The sequence below is a fragment of the Crinia signifera genome, chromosome 6, assembly GCF_055691185.1.
Source record: "Crinia signifera chromosome 6, ASM5569118v1, whole genome shotgun sequence".
Lineage (NCBI taxonomy): Eukaryota > Metazoa > Chordata > Amphibia > Anura > Myobatrachidae > Crinia > Crinia signifera.
In genome coordinates this window covers 180,973,416-180,999,137 of record NC_139222.1, presented here as the reverse complement: position 1 = coordinate 180,999,137, position 25,722 = coordinate 180,973,416, and the positions used below count along the sequence as shown (strand labels likewise).

Sequence of the window (25,722 nt, the reverse complement as noted above, 5' to 3'; positions counted from 1 at the left end):
GGGCCATTTAACATTGTTTCCTATGGAAAAATCGTGTCAATTGAGGCATTGAACAGAAAATCGTGTCCATTGAGAAATTTAAAATTGGTCCCTATGGGAAATCGCGGGCATCGCGTCGCACCCGATTTTTAGTGCATTCAATGCCCGCGATGACCGCGATTTCTAGTGGCGCCGTGAAAGTAAAGAAGTACCATATATATATATATATATGTGTGTGTGTGTGTACAGATATAGATATATACAGTATATATATATAGATATCTATATATATATATATATATATATATATAATGTAAATGTAATGGATGGACAAAAAGATTTTTTTAGATTTTTTTAAATGTCTAAAAATATGTATTGTGTTTTTTTGTAAACACAATCACATAGGCAATATTGTGAATGTACATGTTAAGTGGTATTAGGGTGAGGTGGGGGGGAATCTCCAGGAATCGATGATGAGTGAGTTGGCAAGCCTAGCTATAACACTGCTTACTGTACTGTACTTCTCTCACGAGAACAGACTCTTTTGAATGTCCGCCTTCTGGCAAGAGAAATTGAATGCATTTTTTTGTGAAATAAATGATTTTCAATTTGCTAATTTCTGCAAATAAATATTTATCAATCAGAAATTCCGATTTTGATCAATATTATCCTAAATCCTACTTCTTGGCACAGTTTAACCAATGCAAAAAGGTTATCATCAAACCGACAACAGCCACATGACTTGATGATCAATTGACTGATTGATTTCATTAATCAAAGCTACATCTAGCATTGTTAGGGGAAAAGAAGTGAAAGGAAGCTGAAGGTACTAAAGCAGGCGTAGGGTAAACCTTGAGGATGTTTTTTCTCTTTTCATTTTGAATACTTCAATCCACAAACCCGTAAAAAGGCCAAGGAGAGTGCTTTTACCAGGCAGATCTTTTATTTAAAAGGATGGCATTTTGTGGTTGTTCTATCCATTATTCACATGGTGGAAAATTAGGTACAGTTGCACTAATACAAAGAATTACATGCCCATATGTTTTGCATTTAGTACATGACCTTCACTGGTGGAGTTATCAGTGCAGATGGAAACAGTGACTTGCTTCAATGGTTTTACTCACAAAATATTGTATAATTCTCCAAATGTAGTAGGAGATGCATCCTGTAAAATGCTAACATTGGATGTCTTTATACCCAATGGAACTGAATTACTGAAGCAGATATCATTTAAATGAAGGCACAGATACATCATTGCTGTGTTTTACTGCGCATAATGCACAAAAAAGGGGTCAGTGGGACATTCCAATTGACCAATACCCCTGGGATTTGGACACGGGTCCGTCCAAGGAGAGTCCCGGAATTTACGATGCAAGGTCCCCCCACAGCGACCTGGCAATAAGCCCTAATCGGGTGGCGGGGGAGAAGGCAGCGCTTGGAGCTGACCCTGCCTCCAATCTATAGTGTGAACGGGACCCGGGTCGCTCCCGGGTTATTTGCGCAATGTGAAAGGGGTAAGAGAGGCTTGAAATCAGAGCCTTTCTGTTAACTTCTTAATATCTTCACCAAACACAGACATCACCTCTGGGTTTAATTTCCTTCATGCTTGACCAGACTTCTGTTATTTTTAATTGAAGTTTGTGCTGGTGTACCTCATGAACCCTTAACTCTCCGCCTATAACTTGCTTTACAACCCAGCACATATTTTGTATTCTCTCTCGTGCTTCTGGTGATAAATAGAAGATGTATATGCAGCTATGCACTTCTCTGTTCAGCAGAATACACAGTGATCCCTTTATTATTTTAAATAAAGGTAAAATAAATATATGAGCTATTCATATAGCAGCTATCCTACATCTTCGTACTGTTTGCTGTTTGTTAAATGAACATTTCTATGAAAAATATAGTTTATGCTTTAAAAGATGCAGAAGTGATACAGTTATTATAAAGATTAGACTAACATTATTGGATGTGCTGTTTGTTTATAATTGCTCACTCCTACTGTATATTCATAAGACCTGTATCTGTACGGGAGATCTTCCACAGGCAATAGTGCAAATGGGAACAGAGGGCCTTATTCTAGTTCACTCTTTCTGACAAAATCCTTCTTAGATGGACAAAACCATGTGCACTGCAGGTGGGGCAGATGTAACTTGTGCAGAGAGAATTAGATTTGGGTGTGGTTTTACTTCAAAGTGAGATCTATATTGCAGTGTAAAAATAAAGCAGTCAGTATTTACCCTGCGCAGAAACAAAATAACTCACCCAAATTCTCTCTGCACATTTTACATCTGCCCCCCTGCAGTGCACATGGTTTTGTCCACCTAAGAAGGATTTTGTCAGAAAGAGTGAACTAGAATAAGGCCCGGAGTGAGAATGGCCGCAGGGATGTGAATATAGGTTAACAGTCAATAGGTGGACCCCAGGCCAAAAGGTCATATGTTGTCCATTTCCATATCGAGATTTTGCATGTTTCGACTTAGTGCTTGTTGACCTTTTGTCAATGTTGACCTAGTGCATGTCGACCATATGGTGTCGACCTATTTATTGTTGACCTAAACACTGTTAAACTATCATCTGGATATCTGGGCGCAGTACCGACCTTAAAATCAAGCCTTCGTACAGGGGTAGGCACATCCCAGCATGCTTTGCCTTAGTTTTGCTATTTGGCCATGGTGAAACAGGTGCAAGGCATGCTGGGATGCATACCTCCCAACTGTCACAGGACTGTTCCCTTTTCATTGGGACGGTCCCACGTCCCACCTGGGGCCGGCAGTGCTCCGTGGGGGGCAATTGTGGATCCCCCCTGCTAAGTAGAGCAGCGAAGAATAGATGCTGCAAATGTGACAGGGAAGGTGGGCTCCATCCAGCTCTTGGACCCATTGTAGTGGCACTCCCAGCACCTATGGTAGCTTTGTCATTGAATCAGAATGGGCAGAGGAATAATGTTGAATTTATACCAATCAGTTCTTTTAATCCTTCTCTCTGGATTTCCTAAAAGTAAATGATGGAAAGTAGGTAAATATGTGCTTGCTGGATGTGAGGGGAGCCCCTTGGGCTATAATAGTCGCACATTGCTCTCCTCTCTGATCTCACTGCTTGGCCTGCGGCGTGGATGTCCCTACCCTGTGATCCTCTCAGTGACAAGAGAGACGGGAGACACAGATATAAGACCTGCATCTAGAAAACATAGGGGTATTGTTTTACAGCAATAAAACTGTGCTTTTCCATTCTGCTGCCTAAAGGAACAATAGGGGTTATTCAGATTCAATTGGTCCCCCCGATTGGTAAAAAAAATGCATGGATCAGTGAAATTGCTGCGAATTCACGTATTTTTGCCAATGATTTGCCTCAAAAAAAGTGAAATGACAAAAATGAACTTAAAAATGTGTGAAAACGCCTGTGATTGTATATTAATTGGCAAATTATTGCCTAGCCAGGAAATTCGGCCAGGATTGAATACTGAATACCCCCCCCCCCCCCCCCCCCCTATGTAAGAAATAAGGTGTATATAAGATCAAAAGTGCAGACATCTTTTGCTGATCCTGTATGTCCTAAACCAGACAGGTAAACATAATGTGTGGGTGCAGGGTGTGCAATGTGGGTCCCCTTGGACGTGCATAAACACATACCCTACATGTATTATTGACACAACCATGTACATCTAGGAAGATAACAGAAAAAAAACAAAAATATATTGTAGGTCCTTCTCAATTCAGTTAAGGATAGTGTGGGATTCTATTTTTAAGATAATGGTTGAAAAGTGAAATGAGTCTAAGTTCCTTACACAGCGTACAATTCCATGGAATAAAATAAAGCGTGATATTAATGTGAATGTTTTGAATCATTCAGTCCTTTCAACTGTAAGGTTCACATTTTACCTGTAAACAAATTTAATGCCCATCATTTAAAATGACAAGTCTGTAAAGAAGAATAATAGAGTTTATCCAATAAGTTGCATTCGTCTGCATTAAAGTACATAAAAGCAATAAATGCTTGAAATGTTTTTGCTGGGAAAGCCTTCCCTGAACTCCCAGCCTGTGATAAATCACAGCGACAGCCCTGGACAGCCCTGCCCACCCCTTACTAATATCTGCTCTTAAAAAGTAAAATTTATTGAAATGGGTGGATTCAGGACATTAAATTGTGGCATTTTCCCTACCCCGCTGATTGTAAAGACTTTATTATACATAGAGAGGGCAGAAATTCTGGAATTATTTAGCACTTTTACACGCTTAGAAGGGGTGTTAACCAGTCTATGATAGAAGAGCTAATATTTGGAAGTTTATTTAATGGAAGTAGTATTTAATGCAGGATATAAAAGACTTGGTAAATCCAAAAAAAGTGTATTAAATAATAAGACACATGTAGAAAACCAACTTTTGGGGTCAAATTTTCAAGGTGTGAGAACAAAAAGTGATCCTCTATCTATATAGAGAGAGAGAGAGAGAAAGAAACACAGTTTCAGAACTCAATTGTCAGAAGTGATATCGATGACTTTTAATGAAAGTATTTAAACTTGCAGGGGAGGTGAGGTGCCCCCTTGGAAGCAGGAGCCTGGCAGCAGATAACTCCATTGCCTCCCAGAGTTCTGCTTCTACAGTGGGGGCTGTAGCACTGTTCAAATTAGGAGAGCATCACTAACTGCAATTCCAAACGGACTCACTGGCAGTTGGTGTATCTCTGGTGAATTTTGAACTGTGCTGCTGCACCACCTCCGGAGCTTCCACTGATTCATGTATTAGTGGTTCATACGTCAGTGTCAGATGGAATAGAGCTTGCATACACACTACAAAAGAGGTTGTAGACTGTATAAGCGAACAGGTTAATAACTCAGAGTAACACTAGGGGCAAAAAACAAATCGATGCTCAGCAATCATTTTTGTGGATTAACTGAATACTGGAGCTACTGTAGTTGTTTGCTGCAGCTCTTCTTGTGTCATCTTTCACTCAACATCTTAATAACAATTCTTCCACAAGGTAAGCACACTTATCTTCTGAAATACAGTACCTTATTTCCAATCATCTGATGGTCTATTCCATATGGTCAAGGAGGAGAAGACTAAGCTCTAAGGACCTGGTTCAGAGGCAGATGCAGTGCCGAAGTTTGCTCAGTATTTATTTAAATTCCAGAAAACCCATACGGTGCATGCGTCTCCCTGATTGTATGACTATGATGGCTTTAGGAACAGCATGGCAAAACCATGGGTATTCTGGCGGTGACTGGTACATGGATTGAAGTGAATTTAGTATAAAGCCATATCATGGGCATATCGTGTACACATCGTGTACACACAGCAGATCCTGCTGTGAGATGCGAGTCTCGACGCGATCAGATTGCACCGGGAATCGCATCTTACGGCATGCATGGAGGGGCACAATTTAGACTATATAGTGCAGATCTGCACCATATAGTGTTGCCTGCCCTCACTATCTGGCTGCCGATATGCGCTCACATGGGAGTGCGCAACGGCAGCGCATCGGGCTTGCAAGCCCTAAAAAAGCATGCAATTTGTATGCGATATGGCTTACGATGTTCCCTATATCGGGAACATCGGAAGCCAATTCTTACCGTCTGTACACACATAAAACCACAGCTGAAGTTGAGAAGGAGACACTGCAAGTGCCAGGTGAAGAATTGGATGCACAATTTGTTTTTGCAGAGCACTTACTAAATCAGACATGTACCCAGCCTCAGGGGGTATTCAATCCCAGGTCACGACTGGCGGTACATCCCAACAGCTGTGAACCTGGACCATTTTCGTTTTGCAGAACCGCTAATTGACCGTGGGATTCAATATCCCGCCTGCCGATCAGTAAAAAGGGTTCATGTCTGCGTAAACACCCACTGGATTGTCAAGATCCGGCCATGATCGCTACAATTTGCGTCCGATCTTGGCAAAACGGGCCCGACAGCTTTTAAAGCCAGGCCCGTTCTGTCAATCTGCCTCTTCAATTCTGTCAGTCAAGACAGCATTAAATAGGCGCCCACCACTATATCCCTCATCGGAAATAGCGGTGGGGATTGAATACCCCCCTACAGTAAGTCGTAAATCTGTAAAAAAAAATAATTACTGTCATGTTGGTTTGTCATTCTAACTGACTAGGAACTAGTATCTAGCAGGGGTATGGACATTAGGTCGACCACTGAAGGTCAACATGGCTTAGGTTGACACATGAAATAGGTTGACAATGAGTCAAAAGGTCGACATGAGTTTTTCATGGTTTTTCATAGCCGACATGTGCCGACAGGCAATATTTCATGCCCTACCATCTATTATGGTGTGGAGAGAGAATAAATAGTGTGCCAAGTGCAGCGATACACTTTGATGGGGTCCATGTCGACTATGTCGACGTTCGGTACAAAAAAAAGGGAAAACTCATGTTGACCTTTTGACTGTGGACCTTCCCATTGTTGACCTAATGCTTGTATTGACCTTCCAACCCTATCGACCATAGACATGTCAAACTTCTTCAGGTGTCGACCTAAGCCATTGCTACCTTAAGTGGTTGAACCAATGAATGTGGACCTAATATGGGTCAACTCAATGACCCATAGTAGTCAAGCACCATATCCTACAAAAATTCTAGGTGAATGAGGACACATCTGTAGGGCCAGATTCTGAAGTCGAGAAATAAATAGGGATTCCTACAAACTGCATGCACAGAAGCAAACTTCAGTTCCGAGTTGGCTGGACCTCTCCCTGGGTTTTTGTCTGACAACATTGTGGTCACATGCAAGAGATCTGTCTCATCTGATTGTCATAAGCGTACTGTTAAGGTGCCCATACACTGCCTGCGACGTCTCGCAGCAGTGTACGGACACCCAACAGAGTGCTAGCCGCCGGAACCTTCCCGGCGGCAGGGACACATGCGATCCGTTGTGATGGATCGCATGCGTCCCTGCTTCCCGCCCGCCCCAGAACGGGTGGTCGGACGGCCAGCCAGTCCGACCACCTAGTCGGGTCCGATGCACACGGGACCCCGCATCGGACCCGACTGCATGTCAGGGAGAGGCGATTTGGTCCGATTTAACAGGCTGATTGGTCGCAATCGGCCGAAATCGGACCAAATCGCCTCGATGTATGGGGGCCTTTAGAGTTCTGGGTTATTCCAGCTCGCACATACAGCAATGATGAACCTGTTTCTATTGATGATGATTGCTGCTGTGGACGGAAAACATTGGGCTGTGCAGTTTCACTCTTGAAGCCACAGGGATACTCACACATTAGCATAAAGTCCTGCATCTGGCTTCTGTGGCTTTCAACAATTATAGCCACTGTCTGACGGAATTGGTGTGTAGTAATCTGCCAAATTTAGAAATGGGCAAGCACTCAAATCCATCTGCAGTTTGACAATAGAAAACATATGTTTGAGATCTCAGTTTGAATCCAGTTGTCAGTGATTTGGGGACATTCCTGTATTCCCTGCACCAGAATCATAATGGATAGGAAAACTGTGATTCAAAAATGTACCGTATAAACTTGTTCTCATTATAGGATGTATGTGTGTGTGTGTCCTTTATCAATTCTGAGCTTCTCTGACATTTCCTGAGTAATAGCATCCGTAAGAGCCAGTACATTGCGACACATTTTGAAGATCATAACTTCAGTAAACAAGGCTGAAACCTGAAAGTGATTTTAATCATGGTGACAGAATAATCCTTAGAGATCAGGAGACAGCAGAGAACATTCATTAGTTGATACATCAAGGTCTTCTCTTTAGTTTCATACAGAATATATTCCACATTATGTATACATGGCATGATCACTCTCGATTCACTCTCTTGTCATCAGTATTCACAGTTTAAAATCAAGCATGACAACCTTGGACATTACTAATAAGATAGCAGGTATAGTTGCTGCTTCATGACCAAATAACTGAAGAAGTCTGTTGCATGTGACCTTCTTAGCATCTGCTAACCTAGGCATGGGCAACTCTTGGTACTAGTGCTACAAGATGGCTCTCAAGGAAGTTTGGAATGGCATTGGTCGGTTCGTCTACTCCTCCTCTCTCACTCCACTTCCTTCCCTCATAGAGAAGACTCTTCTGGTGTCCTAAACGAGTGCTCCTGAACCGTGGTCCTCAAGGCACGCCAACAGCACAGGTTTTATGGCTATAACATCTGCAAATAAGCAGAGATAGCCATAAAACCTGGACTGTAGGAATGCCTTCAGGACCGCGGTTGAGGACCACTGTCCTAGACACTCTCCAAACCAAAGAATCAAAGTGAGGCCTACATTCCCAGGCATGCCACAATTAGTCATGCGCTCAGTTGGGAAAAAAAAGTACAAAATTATGAATACAGGTTATTAACCTAACCTGAGCAAACTAGCTTAATAAAAGGAAGGACAATGAATACAGTAGATAGCATTTATTTTTATTGTAAATGTTTGCATATGTAGCAATGGTTGTGGCACTCCAGAAACTTTTTTTGAGTTGCAGTGTTCATTGTCTGCCACTAAAGCACAAAAACAAGTTGCTGAACACTATGTTAACCCATGCAGCTCCCATCGTGCCAATCTGGACTTTATTCTCCCTGTTAGTTCAGTGTCTGTGGTCAGTAGGGAGCTTAACGTGGCTCCCAAAAATGCAAGGCATTTGAATTCCCAGAACGCTATGCAGGCATCCTATATAATAAAAGGCTAAAGCTGTCCACACACTGTAAGATTTTTTAAACAATATGGCTGTGTTTGACTGATCAAAACATTGACGATCAGCGGGATTTGTGCTCACTGACCACAAATCTGGTCCAGCGCTATGGCCCCTACACACAACATCGATGTAGGGGCATTTTCTAAGAGACTTAGCCAAACTTAGAAAAGTCGCTTAGAAAACGCCTTAATATTGGCATGTATGTAGGGGCTTTTAGACATTGGATTGAACATTGAATCTATCTGTGTGTAGGAACCTTTAGGCTCCATATCACCTCTGTTATTTGTGCCTGTCGGCACTAGAGGCTGCCACTCAGACCAAATTACTCCTTTGTGTGCTGCAAGTTGTTACAGCTGAAAGTAAAAAATAATGCAGGGAGATGTTACAGCCTGCTGCTAATTAATTAAAAATACTAATCTGACTGATTGATACTTGCTGCATAGAGAGAGAGAGAGAGAGAGAGAGAGAGAGAGGCACTAAAGTAAATTACTTTGATGTAATCATGTCTGTTTTTTAGTTGCTTTACAGACCCTGGAAACAATTCGTAAAATAGTTATGCACAGGAAATGCAGGTTTAAGGACGGCTAATGAGAAGTTTTAATTGAAATGATATTTACCAGAATCACCTTATGTTAGCCTTGATAAGTCGGATCCGAAGTTAAATCAATGATCAATTACTTAATTTCATTGAAATCTATATACATATACAGTATAATAGACTAATGCTGCTCCTTACCTCTTTGGTGCCGCTGATGGCCACTGGAGGGCACCCTACAGAGTGCGCCATTTAGGTCACACATACATATGTGTACACTGCACCCCTAACCATATACTACCCCTATACATACCTCCCAACTGTCCCCACTGTCTTATTTTTTGGGACGGTCCCACATCCCGCCCGGGGGCTAACATGGAGGGGAGAGCAGTTGGGAGTCCAAACTCTGGCAGAAGAGAATAAACGCTGTGTGTATGCGCACAGCGTCACTCCAGCATAGCAGAGGGGCTGGATGCATGGTCAGCAACTCACACAATGCTGGCCATGCCCCCATAGTGATAAAACAGGGGCGCCACTTGTGACCATGGCATCCCTGTGAGGCCACGCCCGTCCTACCAAGGTATGTAGGTCTATAAACACTGCACCCCCATGCTCTTTCAAATTCTGCAGACCCAACCATAAACTGCCCCTATATATACACTGCACCCCATACACCTCCATATAGTGACCCATGGATACAGGGTACCTCCCTCCTCCATATACTGCTCATGATATATACCACATACCCTGTCCCCTACCCCCTATTTTCTATGCTGAAACCACAGGTTACTTGCCATCCAGGGATTTAAGAACAAGTAGCAGTAGTAACCAGGAAACATGCACGAACAATCAGATGGTCCCGCTGCACTCAGAACAGAGGCACTGGCGATATGTTGGGCCACTTACTGGTAAGGGAAGAATGCGAATCAGCCCATCAGGAAGGGGTGATGCCCTGTGTGGCAAAAACAAAAAGAGGAGAGGGCAGTGCTGGGACTGCAGATGATATGAGTGAGGTGGAGGAAACCGACTCAGCTGCTAATATATATTATGCATCAGTGGAGGGGTGGAATCCTGTGCTTATCACTCCCACACCCTGCATAGGCCATGCCCAGACCCCTCCAGCCAGCTGCAGGTGGCTACTGGTGTCCTCTACCCCGAGACTTTCTGGGGACTGTGCAGGGACTGGTGAGATGACACCTGCCAGTACTGGTGTATGTAGTGAGACAGAGACTGAGAGCGGCAGTCATATGTGAGACAGGGAGTTGTGCAACTATTGGCATTCTGCACATATCAGACAACTGACCAGTTAACCCGGCATTGATCCAACACTAGACAAATGCTTGTTGCAATGTGTACAGGACCAGCGATCACAATAAGAGATTAGTTGCAGCAGAAGGGCCAGTCGGCCAAATCCTCTGCTGTGTGGCGTATTGGAGGAATCCCTTGAATCTGGGGGTGCAGTGCTGACACTTGGAGAAGACATCACCTCCAAGTGCTAGGAAATCCGTTCTCCCATGCTATAAATAAGTCACAGGTCAGATGACCCTGGTTACCCATTTACACTGCAGCTCACCTGGGTCCTTTCCGGGTAAAACTACTTACCTGGGATGTATTGCCAAGTCACTGGACCCAGATTTTTTTTAGTACCCTTTTCCACTGGTCAATGCGCATTCATGTGCAAAAACCTGGGATTTCATGTAAGTGGAAAGGAGCATTATACAGCTACCTACTGTATAGATGCTGTTACAAAGTGGCATTTCACAGTAATAAGCAATAGACACAATAACTGCAACTCTATAGTTGTACAACCGCAGCACATGAATAACAAATGTGTTGGTGAAACTCCACTTTCCATTTAAATTTCCCAGTCTTACATCAATTGATTTGCTTTAGATTTTTATCCTTCAGCATTTAGCTGCAAGCTTTTAGGTGAACACGTATGTGCAATGAAGAGAAGGGCCTTTTCATTTCAGCAGCAAACGATCCATTCCCAGGACCAGTAACTATATAAGTAAAAGGTTACAGTTATTTTCATGTCCCCATTGTGAGAAATCCCTGTGAGCAACAGCTAATGGAGGCAGCACGGCCTGTGCCTTGTATTCAGCCCTCTCACTCACTTGTTAAAGGTCATATTTGCATTCCGAGCTCCAACTGTGCATTGTACAGTACACAGATCATGATTCATTACCTAGACATAAAAAACTGTAATAATCTTTTTTCTAGTACAGTGACAGATAATGTGAGCTGCTACATGTCTCTTGGCGTAATTAATGATATGATTATCTCTCCTTAAGGCCCCCAATACAACTCCTCTTCTGACTATCTCTCTGTAAGATCTTTTGCCAACAGCTAATCGCCAATAAAGTTATTGGTCTGCAGTAGAAATGAGGAATGTTTTTGGCAATCTTTAATTGAATCGAGTGGAACATGCTGATTTGCAGAAGTATGAAGTTCTAGTGATCCATTTCTACTAAGCCAGTGGTTTAAATATACAGGTTGATTATCCCTTATCCAAAATGCTCGGGCCTAGAAGAATTTTGGATAATGGATTATTCTGTATGTTGGATAACCAATTATTCCGTATGTTGGAATATTTTTATATTTCAATGCGGCATCTTGCATTTATGTTGTATAAACACATCAAGCACATCAAGTACACACATATATATATATATATATATATATATATATATATATATATATATATATAGATACATTTGTGCATGAAACAAGGTTCCAAAACATTAAACAAAGTTTGCGTCCTATCTCCGTCACTGACTTTCAATGCCAAGAAAACATGTTCTTGCAAATATTTAGTGCCAGTTACATATCTTGTCCCCAGTAGTGCCAGTTGCAGAGGTACCCCGTAGGTTTTAGCAAAAAAAAAAAGTACATTCTAGAAACTATGATTTTCGGAATCTCAGAATAATTTGGATAACAGATATTTGGATAAGAGATACTCAACCTATAACTCATTTCCTTCTCTTCTGAAACACTCAGGACACGTTTTGTGGAGTCACCACAGACTCCCTGAAGAGTGCTTCAACCTCTAGCATCCCACTAGAGTCTTCCTAATCATATGAGGCTTGATGACATGATTTTTGTTCATCTAGGCTCCTCCTACTCATCACAATGATGCAATTAACAGCATAGTGTAGCAAGAGGCTGGGCACTGAAGATGCAGCTTATGTAGACTATTCACTGGCACTGTCCATCTGCATCTCCCCACAGGAAATATATAATATTGGCAAAAACAATTTTGAATTTCTTTTGTAGTAGAAATAATATTATGGAGGTAACACTCAGTCGATGGGCACTATAGCAGACGTTGGGTAATGGGTTCATTAAAACAGAGAGGTGGTGTTTGTACTGGACAAATATCACTATGTTTTCCTCACCACCAGGCCTCACAGCAGCCACATGAGCAACCCCAGTGCTAGTCCTGTTACCAAGTAAAATCCTAGGAGATCGGGGTTGCTCGCATTGCTGGGACTCTGGGCCTTATTCAGAGATTTACACAAACTCATTTTTTTTCACATTTTCATAGTTCAGCAACCATCAGCAGTCTGTACATGAGCCTAACTTACACTGCGCATGTGCTGCGATGGTCTAGCACAGTGGTTCCCAAACCCTGGGGTGCCTCGGACACTTGTAGGGGTGCCTCAGGTTGGTGGTCCAGAACCAATTTAAATAATTTATGGTCAATGTTATAGATAAAACTAATGCTGGTGGCAGCCATTCATAACATATGTGGACAATCAGAAGTGAATCCTGTCACTCATCACATAACTGAAACTAAGGATGACATAAACACAATCTACTTCATTTTATATTTTTTCTACATTTCAAGTTTGGGAACCACTGGTCTAGCAAATAACCACTCCCAGTGTACTAAAGGTGCTTGGCGGCCACATTGTCTGCACAGTAATTGGTTTTACACATGCACAAAATGGTATCTGGATGACTGATATATAGGGCGGTATTCAATGAGCCTGATTCGCCAGGTTTTTATGGCGATTTTGTGCTGTAAGGCGAATTTCTGACTGAAACGGTGAATCACCCTATTCAATGACCAGATGGCGAATACATTTCAAGGTTTTTTTCGCCATGATTCACCGAGTAGCAATCGCTATCTTTTTATGGTGAAGTGGAATGTGAACTTTTAAAATAAAGTGTTTTGTTTTTTACAATTGGTGTCAAAAAATCTGGAATTTTATTCTGAGGAGGGGCATGCTATTTTTATTCATGTGCTGTAAGCACATGAATATATATTTAATTTAAAAAATATATATATTTTTTTATTATTTTTTTTTACACAGAGCAGCCAGCAGGGGGCCGGAGCCGAGCCGCTCATTAGATATTTATATATTCACTTCACCCGATCATTACATATTCATGATCGGGTGTAGTGAATATACGCGGTCCCCTGCTGGCACCCTCGGGGGGGCAGCCTGTGCTGCCTGGCACCCGGGGAGCCCACCTCCCCCCCACAAACGTTCTGGGGCAGGCAGGGAGACTTCTATCTCCCTGCCTGCCACCGTCCTCAGGCTCCCTGCGGCCAAAACCATGTGGTCGACATGGTAATAAACATTGACACAAGCAAAAGGTCAACGTGGTTATGGCCGACCCATAAAAAGGTTGACATAAGTTTTTAGGGATTATTTAAATTTTTTGAAGTTTTTCATACTTTACCATTCACATTGACTGGAGTGGTATACCTGTCCCGTAACATGGCAAGCAAAGCGAGACATGCATGGGGACACAGTGCATTAATAGTAAACTAATTTGGGGTCCACATGCAAAGATGTTGATAATTGAAAAACTCAAGTTGACCTTTTGCTTGTGTTAATCTTTTTCCATTGTTGTTGACCTTTCGGTATCGACTTTGTTAACGTTGATTAACCACCCCCGATCAAAATTGTAGATAAGATCCCCTTGTAGCATACTGTGCCTATCTTTCCTCCAAACCAAAATTTTGTGGAACAATATGGCAACATGCGTGGATGGAAGCATCTGTGTCAGTTTGTCCCAATGGCAGGAGTTATGCAAAATACAGTGAAGGCTCATCGGTGCTGGTTTTTAGAGATATGTGAAAGTGATTTGTGATTTTGCAGAGCAGGAATGCTGTAATAGCAATGTACAGAGGAGGGAATTTTACTTGTGACCTTGAAGTGGACACAAGGACTTGACTCTGCAGCAGCTTTGAGCTGTTGGAGCTCAGGTCTAGCCTGTTATTTTATTGGGACTCGTTTCATGTGCTGCAGCGTATTTCTAGACTTACTTTAAACAATGTAAAAAAACTGCTTTAAATGTGCAAGAGTGCCAAGTGTAATAAAGACATTACATACATCCTCTCACGCTCATGATTCATTTAAGCTATAAATGATGCTAAACTAAGCAGTGTTCTAGGACATAAAACTTACATTTTTATTTAATTAAAGCTTGGATTATGCTGACTTTAACTCCGTTTTGTCAGCCCTGACCTCAACCTTTTTCTGGCCACCATCTTAATATACCGCTTTACACCAAAATCGCGTGTATGATCCAGGTTTATCAACACAGTTTCATCTTATGTTACTACTCAAACCCATTTTGCACACACACCAGTTGGATCCAGGCTATTCCCGTGTCGTCACCTTTCACACTGCAACTGTCTGCCTTTGGAACTATTAAGAGTGGAAGTTACAGGCTCATGAAGGTTACACATAACCCAGGTTGAGTAACTCTACACATCACAGCATAATCCAGCACAGACCCAGGAATAACCATGGTAATGACCAGGTTTAAGACCTAGATACTAACCCTTTAACACTGACACATGACACAGGTTTAACTGGCAGTTTATCAGTGTGAGATGGGGCTGCTTAGCATAATTGGCCTTGGGTCCAAAGACTATGGATTCCCTTTCATGAAGTCTATCACTTACTTATGGAAGTCCTTAGCCACTAAAAATCAGGTCTATGTCTGGAACATATGTTTCTAAAGGACTGTATGAAACATGAGTGGGGCACAAATTCACTTTCAGTCACATACCAGTGTATGACCTAATTATTATACTTGTCATGGTTTTATATCCTATATATTATGACCAATTTTTTTTTTAAAAATGCCTTATTTACTGACACTTATTTTTATGATTCTATTTTAGGTGATCATCAGCAAAATTACAACCACCTTGTGCTCAACAATGCCTCCCAGACGCCCACAAATGGTAAGTGAGTTTACAAGAATCAGAATCGTCTCTTATAAATGTAGTCACTGAGATATTCTTAAGGTGCCCATACATGTTACAATTATTGTATACAATATTGTATACAATATCGCATCTCAGTTTTGCGATGAGATGAGATGAGATCTAGTACAAAAAGTATGTTCTGCACATACTTTTTGTACTAGATCTCATCTCATCGTAAAACCAAGATGCGATGAGATGCGATACTGTATACAATATTGTATACAATAACTGTAACGTTTATGGACATCTTTAGAGACTATGACAGTTGTTAATATTAATAGAGGATGGATATTCCTTGTGAAATGCCCACTACTTGGAGTTTAAGGTAGTGGAGAGATACTGTAGGTGTTCCACAGAACGTCGTGTTTTAGGGGATGCTGGAGGAACTTCTATATGTTCTGATGAACTCATAATGATTCAGAATGACAGGAGATTATAGTGATTATTTTGTTTTTTATGACCTTGAGATTTCGCGGATTGTTGTGTGCTTCTAGGACTAATGGTGCCCATACACGGTACAATTATTGGATCTAATTTGGACTAGATCTAGTCCAAATTGCATCCAATAATTTTACCGTATATAGGCCTTAAGGGCCTGATTCAGACCTGCTTGCTAGACTGCATTTATTCTATGCCTAGCGAGAAGGTGAATGCCGCTGCACAGAACGCCTTCCCTCCCTGCCTCCTAAATCCGCTCACTAACATGCAGCCGCACAGAAGACAACTCAATCGATGGTAGCTCCCTTCGCTAATAAAAGTAATTTTAGACTGACTTTTATTCTGGCTGTAGATGGCCCAAATGCGGGGCGGGCGCTGATGTCTTCTGATGTCAGCCGCCCACCCCAAGTGGGTATCGACATGCCTGAATTCAAAGGGGTATGCCCAGCATTTCTATGTGAATGCCTACCATTTTTGTGGGCATGCCCCCGATGAAGCGCTGTATGGATTCCTGCGTCTGCCTCCTGCCCGCCCATCCTGGAGCAAATGCCCCGGAGAGTGTGGGGCCAAAGTTATTTCCCCAAATCTTGCTTTGGACAGCCTGATTGTCAGATATGCAATAGACACTACTGAGAACTATGGTGGATATTGAATAAGAAGTGCTTCTTCCGGCATCACCTGTACAGTTCTTTCTTTTCTTCCAATAGTTTGAGAGCTATTTTGGCAACATGGTACATGTGCCAGAAATGAGATCAGAGTGCAGACATGTGCATCCGTGTCTTCTCTTATCACTCTGCCTACTGTTCCTTACCTACTTTCCTGGAATGTCTGCGATTCCGCTGTGGTTTTTCTGTCCCTGGGACCCCCATTATACTGGGTGGTTTTCCAAGCATTCCACCCACTTACCAGTGAAGTGGGCAGGTTGGGAAATGTAATGCCAGGAATCAAAGGTCCTATGGAGGAGTCAAAGTTATGGAATTCCATTAGAATTACTTCATTTTAACCCCACCCTCTATCAACGGACCAACAGTTCACAGCACCCATCACAATACAACACCCTTCATAACATGGAACCCCTCACAGTACAGCTCCTCAAAGCACCCCACATATATTTCATTCTTAGTTGGATAAAGCCGCAGCCTTGGTTGCTTCTTTTGTCACAGTCACCTCTGCCACTTTATAAAAATGCTGCTACTACATCCTTCACTGGAGTTCTGTAAGATCGTGTATCCAAATGTGTAAGGAGATGGCTCCACCGGTCACTCTATCAAAACTTGCATATCATTTATACTTCAAAATCAAACTGTTTTGCAGTGTAAATGATTTCCGCTTTAAAAAACTGGAGATTTGTTACCAAATTCTCACTTTCTGAATCTCTCATCCTATTAAATTTCCCGCAATATCTTTATGCTTCTGGTTAGCTATCCCGCTGTCACAGTCACATCGCCATGCATATAGCAGTGTACATGAACTCTGTAGGGACAAAATAGGGACACATGCGCAGTGCAACACAGATGCATGCACAGATGGAAAATATTGATCCACTGCACCCAACATTGTCACTACACCAGACTCTTCATAAGGCCTTACATCTCTGATCTGTTTAACAAAGTATCAGCTTTTTATAGAGCAGCAGCTTTCAAACTGTGAGTCCTGACCCCAAAGTGGGTTGCGACCATCTCAGCATGGGGTCACGACTTCATGTTGCTGACCTTCAGGCTCATGACTTTTCTAATCTTTCAATCAGTAATCCAAGGATCCATGCATGTGTGGTCTGTTGACCACATATATATGGTGACCAGTCTACTGTAACCTGCTGGGATCCTGCAATCATTTGCATTGTCTAGTGAGGTCCTAAAGGAAAATATCAAATATACAAAAACAATGGGGATTTCCAAGTCTCTGGCGCAAAAGTTTGAATGAAGTGAGTCTGAAGTTCTGCTATCTTCAGATGTCTTCCCACTCTCTCAAAATATTTTCAGTTGTGTGTGTTTGGAAAAGAAGACAAAAAGGATCAAAAGTTACATTCACTATATCCCAAAAAGAATGATGTGTGATAGATGGATATAAATGGATGGGCGTACCCCCACTCACGGTAAGTAGCGAGGTGTACAGGCACGTAGCAGTTTCTTTTCTTTTCCTCTCTTGTCTCCTTTTCGTATATCTTCTCCTCTGTGATTAATTTTCTCTTTGGTATTTCTCCGTGAAAAAAGTGGAAGTAAAAACTATGGGTTAGCGATTAAATCTAACAGGTTTTTCTTTGAAGACACCCCATGTGCATCAGATATAAGGAATGGTGATGATCAGTGGTGATCGTACCTTACTCACCCAAGGATAGAGCAAGATACATATGTAAAGGTATCTTTTTTAGATGTCGTCGTGTCAATCAAGAAAGTAAAATTTTGTGCGTACCGCACTTACGTGAGAAGAAGCTGGGTATATACCCGTAGCGTGTTCTTTTCTTGTGTATGGTTATGTCTCACCCTGAGACCAGATTTCCTCAAGTGAAGGTGTTGAAAGGGATAAAAATATTTATTATATTAGTGAATGCGTATTTATTTAGTGTTTTGTACTTTTTTACATTAAAGGTGAGAATAAGTCATCTGTGCCTTTTAATAATTAGAGGTGAAGATGGGGGTACTAAGGGCGTACCGTGACTCACACTTTGATGTGTGGGGAAACACCCATAAAGGTTTCTTTTACAGAGAATAACTGCCTCCACCACGTATTGTGCTCATGAATCCTGATATATACCCAAAATTCTTTGGTCCAAAGGGTAGAGAAAATGCGTACCAAAACTTACAGGAATGTAAGCTTTCACCGCCTATAACAGTTTCTTTAGCCTTAGACGATTTCCTTTATAAGGAACGACTGCCTCCACCACGTGTTGTGCTCATAAATCTTAAATGGTATATACCCAAGTTTACTCCATAAGGTAGAGAATATGCGTACCAAAACTTACAGAAGTGTAAGCTTTCACCGCTTATAACGGTTTCTTTGCTTTAAATAGTGGTCGGTTAGGGACCGGTATCCTATTTTCTCCTAACAATGGAAAGATCATAACAATATCTACAAGACAATGTCCTCATAACAATGTCCACAAGAAGACCGATTGTGTTGGAGCCAAGGAAAAGATTTAAAAAATGTCTTTATTACACCTTAGAAAAAATCAATAAAATGTCCTCCATCCCAACAATGGAAAGATCATCACAATATCCACAAGGAGATCCACAAAAAATTCACAATAAAATCCAAGAATTCAAAAAAAATTAAAAAAATAAAAATAAAAAATGAAAAAAATTTAAAATACATACAAAATGTCCGGAAAAAGTCAAGGATGGCTGCTCACTCTCCACAGAATAGTCGACGCGTTTCGGTGTATAGGAACACCTTTTTCAAGACATGTGGTCTTGAAAAAGGTGTTCCTAGACACCGAAACGCGTCGACTATTCTGTGGAGAGTGAGCAGCAATCCTTGACTTTTTCCGGACATTTTGTATGTATTTAAAAATTTTTTCATTTTTTATTTTTATTTTTTTCATTTTTTTTGAATTCTTGGATTTTATTGTGAATTTTTTGTGGATCTCCTTGTGGATATTGTGATGATCTTTCCATTGTTGGGATGGAGGACATTTTATTGATTTTTTCTAAGGTGTAATAAAGACATTTTTTAAATCTTTTCCTTGGCTCCAACACAATCGGTCTTCTTGTGGACATTGTTATGAGGACATTGTCTTGTGGATATTGTTATGATCTTTCCATTGTTAGGAGAAAATAGGATACCGGTCCCTAACCGACCACTATTTAAAGCAAAGAAAACGTTATAAGCGGTGAAAGCTTACACTTCTGTAAGTTTTGGTACGCATATTCTCTACCTTATGGAGTAAACTTGGGTATATACCATTTAAGATTTATGAGCACAACACGTGGTGGAGGCAGTCGTTCCTTATAAAGGAAATCGTCTAAGGCTAAAGAAACTGTTATAGGCGGTGAAAGCTTACATTCCTGTAAGTTTTGGTACGCATTTTCTCTACCCTTTGGACCAAAGAATTTTGGGTATATATCAGGATTCATGAGCACAATACGTGGTGGAGGCAGTTATTCTCTGTAAAAGAAACCTTTATGGGTGTTTCCCCACACATCAAAGTGTGAGTCACGGTACGCCCTTAGTACCCCCATCTTCACCTCTAATTATTAAAAGGCACAGATGACTTATTCTCACCTTTAATGTAAAAAAGTACAAAACACTAAATAAATACGCATTCACTAATATAATAAATATTTTTATCCCTTTCAACACCTTCACTTGAGGAAATCTGGTCTCAGGGTGAGACATAACCATACACAAGAAAAGAACACGCTACGGGTATATACCCAGCTTCTTCTCACGTAAGTGCGGTACGCACAAAATTTTACTTTCTTGATTGACACGACGACATCTAAAAAAGATACCTTTACATATGTATCTTGCTCTATCCTTGGGTGAGTAAGGTACGATCACCACTGATCATCACCATTCCTTATATCTGATGCACATGGGGTGTCTTCAAAGAAAAACCTGTTAGATTTAATCGCTAACCCATAGTTTTTACTTCCACTTTTTTCACGGAGAAATACCAAAGAGAAAATTAATCACAGAGGAGAAGATATACGAAAAGGAGACAAGAGAGGAAAAGAAAAGAAACTGCTACGTGCCTGTACACCTCGCTACTTACCGTGAGTGGGGGTACGCCCATCCATTTATATCCATCTATCACACATCATTCTTTTTGGGATATAGTGAATGTAACTTTTGATCCTTTTTGTCTTCTTTTCCAAACACACACAACTGAAAATATTTTGAGAGAGTGGGAAGACATCTGAAGATAGCAGAACTTCAGACTCACTTCATTCAAACTTTTGCGCCAGAGACTTGGAAATCCCCATTGTTTTTGTATATTTGATATCTGGAGGGTTATTCGGGTGATAACCAGGGTCGAGTACATCTCTTAGGCAGCAACGCGCCATTTCAGGTCATATCCTAAAAAATTGTTTATCCTAAAGGAAAATAGTTTGAGAACCCCTGTTATAGAGAGACCATTGACCTACAGATATAGGACATCTGCGGCACATTGAGTTAATGGCCGAGGATGCGACAAAGGCGAACCCACATGCTTGTATTGCGGCATATGTGTCACATGTAGGAGCCATGATGAGCATGGCTACATCTGTACTGTGTGCAGGTGAGTTTTTCCTTAGTAGAATAACGTTTCTGATATACAGTAGCATTGCCTCAGTGTAGAGATGAGCAATATTGTCACTGAAGTGCAGAGTCATGGTCAGTGGCATATTTATAATGGGAGTAATATGTGCTGTGCACATGGGCCCCTGAGTCCCAGAGGGGCCCACACCGCACACACTGCACCCATTTTTTTATACTTACCTTCTGGAGTCCCACAATGAAGGCAGCAGCTGCCGTGCAATTTTTCCAGAGGTCTGAGCATGCGCAATAGAGTCTGAGCACTCTAGTGCTTAGCCTCTATAGCTATGGGCAGCACTGCAGAGAGGAGGGGGACCCAAAGGGAGGAGGCTGCACACAGGATTTGAACTTCATACCACAAAGTAGTGGTATAACTGCCAAGGATGCAGGGCATGCAGCTGCTATGGGGCCCAAGCTGTCTCAAAGGCTGCTCACACCAGAGCAGCAGACAGCGTGTCAGTGACATGCAGGAGCATGGAGGGGTCATGGAAATGGAGGAACTTGACCCCCCAGCCTGCTCTTCCCATGCGGCACTGAGAACAATCAGCGGGAAGAGGAGCACTAGAGGGGGCCACCAAGAGGAGCTAGATGGGTGAGAGGAGCGGGACAGGGTAGGAGAGTAAGACTGGGGAAGGTAAGGAGTAGGATAATTGATTGGAACTATCAGGGCAATGGCAGCAGCATGTTCAGGATTCCAGCGCTCAGCGTTAGAGGCCTCGTCCACTGACCGCGAGACTTGCAGTCAGTGGACGGGGCCTATAACGCTGAGCACTGGAGTCCCATCCGTGCTGGTGCTGTGATATTGTGTCAAACCCTTTGTCATCCCCAACTCCCCAACTTTTGTTCCCTTTACATTTCATCCCTTCAGTGGCAGGAGGGCGGAGGGGTTTTCTGAGGCAACATAAGAGCATAATAAATGTAACATATTTATTTGATAATTATTACAGTATTGCACAATTATGTATTTTGTGACTCTTTATCTCCCTCTACCCCTCGCTGTTCCTTTTTCTCTCTCCCCTTGGCTGTTTTTCCATCCATCTCTCCCAGCCAAAGTCGCTACTTCTCTCTCTCTCCGACATTGTCCCTGGTGGAGGGGGGCTTTTAGTATTTTGCTACGGGACCCATGAGGTTTTAGTTACGCTGCTATAGAGATTGCTGTCTTTGTGATGCGCTAGGGCAACATTAATTTGATTCCACGGTGTGGAGATGTCGAATCGGACTTGGAACAATGATGCTGAAATATTACTCACGTAACATGCAAAATTTGTAGAGCAGTGCAGACTGAGACAAAGGGACAAATGTAATAGGGTGTGAGAATCAGAAAGTAAGAGATTTTAGGAGCGTTTTCCCATTTATTAAAGTGGCAGTCATTTAAATGGCAAAATCAAACTGTTTTGCCATGTAAATGATTGCTGCTTTAAAAAAAATGGGAAAACTCTCCTAAAATCTCTCAATTTCTGATTCTCACACCCTATCACATTTGGACCAAATTAAATTTTTTGTGGAACAGTTTTGAAAATGATTCTTATCTTTTCCTGGAAGAATGAAGATGACTCAGTCGCTAGGATTGCTGCAGACTTCAATTAGTATTTCAGGCAATTAAAACTAACATGGGTGATTGACAGTGACCCCAGCTCTTCAAATACTGGAGTCGCCTGCAGAACATACACCTCCCGCTGTGGAATTTGCTTTTGAAACTATAAATATAAATAAAATATGAAAATGAAGCTTGAGTGCTCAGATGTATGACTGCTGGCAAATACAAACAGCTGCTATTTTTCTTAAAATTATATTTATGTACAAGATGCTCCCTGTGACATGCCCAATACTTTTCTTTTTGAGGGTGATGGTTGGTTTTAACACAGTTTAAATAATGTGATAGTATTTGAAACATTAAAAGTCAGTGAGGATATTAATAGTACTGTACTGTATATTATGGCAAAGTAATAGAGGTTTGCTATCTGTGTTTTGAAAAGACTCTTCTCTTACTCCAGTCGGCAGTCTTTTGTTACAGTATATAGATAGGTGAAACTGTGTTATTCAGATATACTGTATACATACCTCCCAACTGCCCCGAAAAGGGGGCGGGGTGTATGTAAATGAGGGCTTGGCTTATGGTAATTAGCCGCAACCTCATTTTCATATGAGAATAGATGATGTGCAGTCTATTCTATTAGATTGGGGGTCTCCCAACTGCCACCCCCGCAGCGGGACAATGCCTGCCGCGGGTGGGACAGCGGGACAGGACCCGAAAATCGGGACTGTCCCGCTGTAATCGTGACAGTTGGGAGGTATGTGTATATAGGAAGGAGCTGTCACATTCAGGCAAAAGAACACATAGATTTAAACCCCAGTCAGATAGCATAGAACTGGAGTGGATCTTAGGAGTCTCCATCTGCCATTTTATAGGCTTTGAGTGAAAAATTACAGGAGCTGGTTAGGTGGAACTTTCTTATCTCCGCCCACTTTACCAAGGCTCAGTAATCAGAACCAGGACCAGCCCTATCATTTGGCAGCTGTCTCGGGCTTCTGGATCTAGGGAGGCACCACGAGTCTGCCTATAACACAACTAAGGCTGTCCATGAAGAAGGCATCCTTGTTGTACTTGAGGTTGCCATTCAGTAGGTTGAGGTTTTGCCTTGGGTGCTGAGAAGCCTTATACCAGCCCTGAATAGACTCCATATTGTTTAAAAATGTGCTGTTTCTTGTTGGTGGAGCAATGGATATTGTACAAGCTGATCAGTATAATAGAGAGGTGAAATTAGGAACAAGCAGTGCTTTTCTTTCCATTTTTTAAAATGGAATCCTTGGCTTTTAGAAACAGAGAGAAATCATAGTGTACATGGGGTCTAATTCATCATGGATCACTAATCAAAGATTTGCAGTAGACTGCGAGCAGAAAACCGCTGCCCAGACAGAATGAAAAGATGTCCCTTGCCTAATTGTGAATGCATCGCAAATAGTGAGATATTCAAAGATCCATTCGTGAAAACTGAACCATCTAATAGTTTTTTTGATCTGCGCCAGTCTAGAGCTTCCACAAATCTGCTAAAGAACCAGGCTGGAAGTTGTCATCATTGACATCATGGACCGACCCAAAAGATGCCTGGGCATGTCTGCATTGTCATAAACTCACCCAGAAAATGCCATGTTTCCACCCCTAAACTCTAGCTTCCTGTCAATCAAACTACAACTTTCTTTGAGACTGCTATGTGTCACACTAGGCCGGGATGAGGGAATTGGTGAGTTCTGGGGAACTGAGGGGCGATTTGGAGGATGGAAACTTGGAGGTCGAATGTAATGTCTATTCATGTGGAAGAATGCAAAGGATACTGAAGAATGCTTGAAAGGCTTTAATTATGAATTCTGCAATACAATGCAAAATAATATTTTGAAGATAGGAACTTCAGTAGTAATAGTCTCTAATGAATAGAGAAGAATAAAGTATTTGTCATTGAGACTTAGGAGACCATGGTTGAAGCTTGAAAGACAAGGACTGTAGTATACAATGGATTGCAGTCTTGGAGCAGAACTGGTATCTGTAGCTTTAAAGAAGAAACACTGCGAAGAATGTGACTTGAAATTACACTGCAGAGACTGTGGCTTGAAGTTATATTGCAAAGAGTGTGGCTTGAAGTGATAATGTAAAGACTGTGGCTTGAAGTTATACTGCGAAGACTGTGGGTTGAGATTGCTCTTCAGGGCCATACCCCTTCTAATCTACCAGGTAATGAAGGCAACCATACAGTACCTTCTACGGGAATCCATGATTTTGCGTACCTTGAAGTCTTCACTTTGGGAAACATGAATCTCATGAGGCTTTGGCAGAGCTGCTTGACTGCAATTTAATACTAGAGGCTTTAGTAGCAAAATGTGGAAAGCATTAGGAATTTGAAAATAAGAGGGTCATTTAATCTTATAGGTAACAGGTTTGAGAACCTTCTCAATAGGATATGGACCCATAAATCTTGGGGCAAATTTCTTGGTTGGAATCTTGAATCTGAGGTTTCGAGTGGATATCCAGACTGCTCTCCATTATCTGTCAGCGAAGGATTTATATCTGGCAAGGTTTTGCATAGACTTGTGAATTTGTTTCCACATGTTAGAGAACTGTCATAAAGCAGAATCTGCAGCTGGTAATTCTAGAGCAGGAAATGGAGAAAAACAAGTCACTCTAGGATGGTTTCCATACTTTATGAAGAAAGGGGTAGAATTGGTGGAAGAATGGTATAAATTGTTATGAGCGAATTTTGCGAAGGGAAGGTAATCTGACCAATCTTCTTGAGAGGACATGAAGGTTCTCAAAAAAGTCTTGGTTGACTCTCTCAGTCTGACCGTCAGTCTGTAGATGATACGCAGGGGAGAAAAATGATATGTAAATCTGTTACAAAAAGTCCATAGAGATATGTGTCCAGGGTTTTTGCGGGATCGGTAATGGGTGCAGAAGGCCCACTGGAGACCTTTGTGGGCTTTTATGTTGCGCACACTTAGAACAAGCTGCAATGAATTCTGTTACATCTTTCTTAAACTGGCCACCAATAAGACCATTGAACTTGAGGGTCTTATTTACCAGTGTCTTGAGGGTACCGGCATGACCCATAAAAGATGAGGAGTGGGCCCAGGTGTTTTTTCCTTCGAAACA

At 41.7% G+C, this 25,722-nt stretch overlaps 1 protein-coding gene across 11 annotated transcripts in view; it reads left to right on the top strand.

Annotated features, from left to right (window-relative positions):
• The window catches only part of SHISA6 (shisa family member 6), a 353,649-nt gene that overhangs the window by 296,396 nt on the left and 31,531 nt on the right, over positions 1-25,722 (top strand). For all 11 annotated transcript variants that reach the window (XM_083148330.1, XM_083148329.1, XM_083148332.1 and 8 more), the window contains one exon: positions 15,318-15,380. In XM_083148330.1, coding sequence (XP_083004456.1) covers positions 15,318-15,380 — 63 coding nt within the window. The remainder of the gene's footprint in view (positions 1-15,317; positions 15,381-25,722) is intronic.